We start from the raw sequence: 7706 nt of genomic DNA, 5'->3' as shown, positions 1-7706 counted from the left end.
AAACATGGGATTGACTTCTCTAAACTATTAGTCCTCACTCATATATTTATACATATATCAATTTTGGTCATAACTTATTTATTAATCCTCACGTAAATTGTACCTCTAAGATCATTTAATCAATAGAGTTATATTATTACTTTTATTATAATATAGTTCTTATAGTTATATATAAAACATTAATTATTAATAAAATTTAAATAACTTTTTAAAAAACTAGCTTATAAGCTAATTTTTGATAATTGATATGTTTATTGTGGCAACTTTAATATTTTGACATTCATATTTTGCATCATAAGCTGGTCCTTATGCAAAATAATTTAACATCAAAAATAATTATTTCGCAAAATAAAGGCATTTTCTAATGAATATATTGCAAAATAAATGATAATTTTGTTTAAGGATACATAAATTAATATACTAAATGATTCATTGATTCCTCCCATTTCAATAATTCTGTGATTAGCCGTGTATTACTGTGCCATAACTTGTCCTTATATTCTCAGTTTGACTTTGATCTTCCAACTATGTTTTAAGCATTTAAAATCTCACCAACTTTATCCTTGAAAAATATATTTTAACATCTTTATTGCTTATTATAAACTAAAATCTTTTTAAAAGTTTATGGTTGTTAATGTATTTATTTAGTTCTAGCATTTATTACGTAACACTATGATGGTTGTGGTTTGAACTTTGAAGATTAGAAAATGCTTCAAATAGAAACCATTAATAGATTAAGAACCAATAGGCTCTAATCTAAGCATTTGATTTTTTTTATCAATGGCTAAAAAAACATACAGCGACATAAATGGTAAAATAATGGAATAGGTGAACCCATTTTCATAACTCTAATATTAAGATATTTAAATTTGATTTCTATTTTCTATTAACAAGCTTCAAGAACAAAACATCAAACTTTTTTTTCGCTTTCTAACACCACCAATGACGACCGTCATCACCTTTGTTGCTGCTCCGATGACACACCATCAACTTGCCTCCGTCTCTTTCTCTATGATCTTCGATACAACACCGTCAACTTAAGGATTTTAATGACAAAAAAAATATGAAATCCAACATTTCTACCAAATTTAAGGGTTTTAACGAACAAAAAAAATTTGCAAACTTCTAGCATTAATGAACCAATAATCGTTGTAAAACTTACAAAACTTATTGACTTTTATGTCAAAGCCCTTCAATAAACCCAAATATTCAATAACTACCTTACTTTTATTCTTTTATGAAAAAAAAAAAAACTAAATCGTTTGTTTGGATTAAACCCCTGTTTTTGTATATTAATTTTGGATTTTCTAACTGAATATTTAACTCTTATAAATTTATTAATCAAATACTCCAGCCAGAAATATGAATTAGCCCTGGAAGTCGGTACTAATTTTCCCCTTTTATGGCTTGATTTGGTCTCCAATAAATTCTTTAATCCGCAAGAATCATTCATAAACATTCAATTGGACTAATCTTTTTGGTAAACGATGCAAAATCTATACTTTATTACTTTTCAACAAATTCACATAATTGAAACCTGAGAAGAACACACATCTTTACACAACAATCAAACAGGGCCTGTTTTGCATATGAATCAAACAAGAAAATCTCCGGTGATTCGCCCCGGCCCTGGACAAGTTTGGAATCAGAGTTCCAGTTCCACTTCCAATTCCAATTCCAATTCAAATTCCGGTTCCGCTTCCATATATGTCTTACCCAGGAATCAACCCGTGCAAGAGGAAAAGAGTTCTATTTTTGGTGCCATAGCTAGGGTTTTGACATGTAGTGGCAATATAGCTCATGTGGCTGAAGATGATGCTCAGCCGCCTTCAATTCAATGTAAGTTTCACTTCGAATTTCGCATTTCTTAAAAGTAAATCATTGAAAATTGAACCTCGTACTCAGTTCTGCTAAGAAAAACTTCACCATCGTTTACTTGTTCTTCATCCAGAAGCTGTGCTGGTAGCATTTGTAAGGGATTTTCGAATCCAGAGTTCTAAGAGCATACTAATTTTAACAAATCGTCATATAGTTGATGAATTGGATTATGCTCATGGATTTTGAAAGTCGACTTAGTTGTCTATTGATCTTCTGAGATCAACAGAATTGTTTTGGTTGTATATTGAGAATTGATTGTACTTTTTTCTGCAGATTCATCACGAGCTTCTCTAAGAAGCAGCAGAAAACTGAACCACTCTTCTTCCTCTACACCTTCCAAAGCCTCTGATGGACCCCAGGGCACAGCTGAGTTATCCTTTGAAGATATTTCTAAGGCAACTGGAAATTTCTCTGCCTCAAATATAATCGGACAAGGAGGATTTGGTATCGTGTATAAAGCAACCTTGAAAAATGGATCCATCATTGCTGTAAAGCGTGCAAAAAAGGTTGAATTTTCTATTAAATAGAAATCTCACACTGCCTCCATAACAGAAATAAGATACATTCAGACCTTTTTGTTGGTAGCCTAAATGCCAAATACCATTATAAACAAAGATTTATATCAAATTGTGACTAAATTGATCAATGCATTTACTTTGGGAGATTAATGCTTCTTGTAAATTTAGTCTCAATATTAAGAAGTTTCTGTTGCTTATTTCTTATTTCAGGACAATTTTGAAAGAGGGACACCAGTGGAGTTCAGAAATGAAATACAAACATTATCAAAGATTGAACACCTAAATCTGGTCAGATTCTATGGATATATAGAGCATGGAGAAGATCGTATGATTTTGGTAGAATACGTTGCCAATGGTACACTTCGTGAACATTTAGATGGTAAAGCCAATTAGTTTCTTCAAAAGGGCAGTTTCGTATTTTCACTTTTGTGTGTGATGTTTATATGCATAGAAGTGATCCTTTTCAGGTAAATGTGGAAGTGGGCTCGAAATTGGAGAACGTCTGGATATCATGATCGATGTAGCTCATGCAATTACATATTTGCATACGTATACAGGTATCTTTCTGTTTAACATTTCATGAAACATGAAGAAATGTTTAGCTTTAACAACTGGTTTTTCTTTTTTCAGATCTACCAATAATCCACAGAGATATAAAGTCATCTAACATACTGATTACTGATAAACTACGTGCAAAAGTGGCTGATTTTGGATTTGCGCGTATAAGTGTTGAAGATCCAGGAGCCACTCATATATCAACTCAAGTGAAAGGAACTGCAGGGTATTTGGATCCTGAATATCTGAGTACTTATCAGCTTACTGATAGGAGTGATGTTTACTCCTTTGGGGTTTTGCTTGTGGAGATGGTGACTGGAAGACTACCGATTGAGATAAATAAAGCTACCAATGAGAAATTGACAACAAAATGGGTAAGTTTTTCTGACATTACAAATGTATGTGTGTTTATTCTTTAATCTTTATTGATGAAAAAAAAGGAAAAATGTGTTTGGTTGCAATGCAGGCGTTGCAGAGACTAAAAGGAGGGGAGGTGGTGTTGGCGATGGATCCAAAGCTAAGGAGGAATCCGGCGGCTCTTATGGTGGTGGAGAAGGTGCTGAAACTGGCCAGACAGTGTCTGGCCCCCACCAGACAGTTAAGACCCTCCATGAAAAGATGTGCAGAGATCTTGTGGAGAGTCAGAAAGGATTACCATGAGTATAATGAGGTCATGGAAGCTGCAAATCATTCTGTACAGGTGCCACCTCAAATGGCTGCCAGGAAGAACCGAATTGAATTCTTTGGGATTGAAGAAAGCACCAACCAAAGATTTCAATCTGCATGATTGCTGATATTGAAATTGTATAAAAAAAGATAAAAGGTTTTTTTGTATGTAGAGAGGATATATATATTTTCAGGTGTTTTATTTACTGTATATTTCATTAAAAATATATAATCTATACGCACAACACATATGTATGTATGTATAAATCTTGTATTGTGGTTGATGATAATAATACAAATTTGTGATGGGTTTCATTCTTCTTGCTACAAGATGTAGCAGGCAGCTTGTATAATCATATTTTACTGCATCATCTAACCAAGTCCAAACCACTCTTGTTCTGTTTTTTTTGTCAAACTCAAATCGGGTCTTTGGACTGTTTTTCCCTGTTATATACATTATACAACACAACACAAGTGAGTTTTTCAAGTATTACAGGCGAGGACAATTAAAGCGAATATCCTTCCAAGATGTGGAGAGAAGAATGCCTGCCAATTATACAGATTTAATGAAAAAAAATAGCTTTTACTTATGGCCTTTGTGGTTCATAAACAAGAAGTGGAGGTATGACTTTGGTGAGGAAGATAAAGTTTATTACAAGCTGAAAATGGGGCTAAAGCACAAACATAAAAATTGTTGTTCCTCAAGGTCGATGAAGGCTTTGTCAAAACTCCAAAGCAGCCAGGAACATACACTATTCTGCTAACAAAAACAAGGACGAAGCACTATTATGGTAAGTATCATGTAGATGGCTTAATCTTTAAAGAGGAATAAATTTGCACCCCTCTGTTGGAGTTGGAGGTTGAACAAACAACAAACAGAAATAAGAATGTTTGCATATCAAAGTAGATGTCAACTGAGATTCCATTCTTTTCATGATGAAAAAACTGCACATACATATGTTTGTCATAAATAATCGAACTAGATGATTATTATAAAAACTAGTTTTTGTGATCAACGAAAACAAATGTTGATATTAATTTGAGAGGTTGAGAAGCAAGCAGCCAAAAACCTAGTGATTAAAGCCCGACTGCCTGTTTATGTACCACATCCAAAGGCAAAAAGTGGATGATTTAATCAATCAAACAGATTTAGCAAAACAGAAGTAGGTAGGCAAAGAAAGTTGTTTGAAATAAAAGTGACAACCAGTACATATATGTCGTAAATCAATAAGCTGTGCTGTAAGAACATAACATGCATAGCCAGAGTCCTACTCCTAGTAGTAGGCTAGTCCTGTCCATAGAGAAAAAAGTTATGAATATTCTTATTTTGTATAGTCAGAAGAAGCAGTGGACCTAGAGCTGAGACTGCTGCTGCTCCTACTCCTACTGGAAAGGGAATAGTCAGCTGCAGGGCTCCTTGATCTACTACTCACAGAAACACTTGAATAGTAGCTTCTCTTTGACTTAACCGGCGACATGCTAGAAGAGTAACTCCTCCTCCTCCTCCTCCTCCTTGTTGTTGGGGAAGAAGACACACTTGGAGGAGATACAGACCGATAACTCCTCCTACTTCTCCTCCTGCTGTACTCGTACTCAGGTGAAGAAGAGTCCCTTGATCTGCTCCTGTTCCTGTTATAATCACGCTCTTCTGGGCTGTAAGACCTATAACGATCACTGTAGCCACCTCTCCCCCTACCCCTCCTGTAGTAACCATCTTCTGGGCTGCTTCTAGAGCCTTGTGAGTAGGACCTGGACCTTCCACGCACACGCCTTCTGTAATAATATGGTGAATATGACCTCCTCCTGCTCCTGCTTCTATCACTATCAGACGAGTAACCAGGAGAATAGCTCCTCCTCCTACTCCTATGCGAACGTGGTGGAGAGTAGGTTGGGGATCGATGACGACGACCACCTGTTGCGGTAAACAAGGTAAGATTACTGTCACATCAATCAATCAATCAACCATGCATAAAAGGTTTCTCAGCTCAGCATACCACGTGCACTCCTTAGCCCAAGATACCTTCCTGGAGTTGGTGTTCTGCCTCTCCGCCTCCTCGCCTGCAATATCAATACCAAAACCATCACCTCACAAAACTACAACAATTCCTTTCTCCAAAACAACACAGCGTTTCATATTTTGGTAAAAGTCAAAGAAATGAGAATATATATACAACCCTCTGGGTTGATACTCTGGCATTTGCTTGTGACTTGTTAGTTTGGAACTTTGATGAAGAAGAACAACAAGAAGCTATGCTGCAACATACACCAAACTCTGTCAAAAACAAAACACCCACCCACCCACAAACAAACAAACCAAACATCTTTCATATTTAATTAATACACCAACTTAAAAACGTCAATGTATCTGTCTGTAGAGAATGTATTCACCTTCTCCACTGTGATGACACGGCCTTCAAGAACAGACCCATCAAGATACTTGATGCATCGATCAGCTTCCTTGATGTTAGACATGGATACAAACCCAAATCCACGAGATTCTCGAGTCCAAGGATCCATCACCAGGTGAACGTCTTCCACCTAAACATTCATTACTCACAATTCTTTAACTCTACAATAATTCCAACATTTTACATTATTTATTACAAACCATGATACCTTTCCCTCTGCCGAGAAATGCTTCTCAACATCTCTCTTAGTGATACGTGCTGATAAACCAGTTACATACAAATTGTTTCCAGGGTTTTCAATGTCACTTGCCTCATAATCATAGCTCCTGAACATCACTCAATTCAATAACTACTAACAATTCAAAATTTTACAATTATCCAACTCCAATTTACAATTTCTTTTGTCTTTGAAGAGACACTCACCGACTCCTTGAGCTTGATCTGGACCTTGACACAGACCTGCCATAGCGCTTGTGTGGTGGTGAAGGAGAAGGGGAGTACCTGAACACCAAAGGGTGCAAATCCTCTGTTAAAAAAATCCTTACTAACAAACATATGTAATCCCCAGAGATGCACGCAATTACACATACCTAGACCTCCTCGAGTACGACATCTGGATTTTAAAGAAAAAAAAAACAGCTGAATTAGCAATGACGCGAAGATGATCAGATAATATGACTATCGACTCATTCTAAATTTTCAATTCAAAATACAGATTAAGCATTAAGCTTCAAAATCCGTTATAATTCAGGCAAAATCTAAATCGTACACAGGTTTGACTTGGACAAACTCGTACCACGAGGATCACCCGCGTTCACAAGAGCATGATAAGAAAGAACGAACAGTAATAAAAATTCTAGCAAGAAAATTGATGTAATTCACTATCGTAGTTCAAAGTTAGAAAAATACAATTCAACGAAATGAGAAACCAATAACACAGGTACATAATCCACTCGTGCGATTATCAAAATCAATGGAAAATGGATGATAATATGGATTCCATATCTTTCCTACTGATCATATATTATTATCAGTCTAAACAAAATCCAAAATCAATAACAGAACAAAACCATGTCTGATCATTCGAACTATTCCTGAATCGTTGATTTGCAATCAGATCAAACAACAAACTATCATCTTTAATCATCGATCAACATACAAACACGGACAAATAGATAAATCATTAAAAAAATAATAATAATAATAAATAATAAAAACTTTTTTGGATGAATCAAGTAAAATTTACCTCAACAATTTCGCAAAGAACAAGAAATCAACAATACGCTAGAAAAATCGATGAATCTGGCGCAAATAACTTGTCTCGCTTGGTCTCTATATGCGTAAAAAGAGGGTTGACAGTTGAGACTTGACGAGAAAACAGATTACTACCACACACGTGGAAGTTGGAACCGTCCAGAAAGGAAGAGAAGGTTCTGGACGAACGGACGTGAAATTAACGTTTCAACCTGGTTTAATTCCAATCTTTCTAAATTTCCAAAACACACAAAAAGGAAAACATCTTAATTATATATTATACGATTTGATTTAAAAAATAAAAAAAACTACAATAAAGTCTTTACATATTGGCCTTATAATCGATTTAGTCCCTATATATTTTTTTTATTCAATTAAGTCTCAAATACCGGTAATCGTATTCAATTTAACCCTTTGACCCGGTCAA

General features: G+C 35.2%; 2 protein-coding genes across 3 annotated transcripts; one reads left to right on the top strand and one right to left on the bottom strand.

The window, feature by feature from the left end:
- The first annotated feature begins 1359 nt into the window (after positions 1–1359).
- On the top strand, positions 1360–3932 carry LOC145075039 (calmodulin-binding receptor-like cytoplasmic kinase 2). The gene is made up of 6 exons (XM_079021329.1): positions 1360–1839; positions 2152–2384; positions 2607–2775; positions 2864–2953; positions 3027–3325; positions 3418–3932. The coding sequence occupies exons 1-6, from the start codon at positions 1590–1592 to the stop codon at positions 3736–3738; spliced, it is 1362 nt and encodes a 453-aa protein (XP_078877455.1). The 5' UTR covers positions 1360–1589; the 3' UTR covers positions 3739–3932.
- An 853-nt stretch (positions 3933–4785) lies between these two features.
- On the bottom strand, positions 4786–7440 carry SR45A (RNA-binding (RRM/RBD/RNP motifs) family protein). Of its 2 annotated transcripts, XR_013692266.1 has the most exons (8): positions 7272–7440; positions 6616–6638; positions 6449–6526; positions 6234–6351; positions 6006–6155; positions 5792–5870; positions 5612–5675; positions 5454–5529 (listed from the first exon to the last, which is right to left on the bottom strand). XR_013692266.1 is itself a non-coding variant. In XM_079021330.1 (7 exons), the coding sequence occupies exons 2-7, from the start codon at positions 6636–6638 to the stop codon at positions 4940–4942; spliced, it is 1023 nt and encodes a 340-aa protein (XP_078877456.1). In that variant the 5' UTR covers positions 7272–7436; the 3' UTR covers positions 4786–4939. The 2 variants fall into 2 exon arrangements, 1 of the variants encoding a protein (XP_078877456.1); XM_079021330.1 differs by lacking the exon at positions 5792–5870 and having other exon boundaries at positions 4786–5529; positions 7272–7436.
- Between the last annotated feature and the right edge of the window lie 266 nt (positions 7441–7706).

Source organism: Lactuca serriola, chromosome 9, assembly GCF_051521515.1.
Source record: "Lactuca serriola cultivar US96UC23 chromosome 9, Lser_US96UC23_V15, whole genome shotgun sequence".
Taxonomy (NCBI): domain Eukaryota; kingdom Viridiplantae; phylum Streptophyta; class Magnoliopsida; order Asterales; family Asteraceae; genus Lactuca; species Lactuca serriola.
Note: the sequence above shows the minus strand (reverse complement) of the source record. Positions and strands in the feature narration are given on the sequence as shown.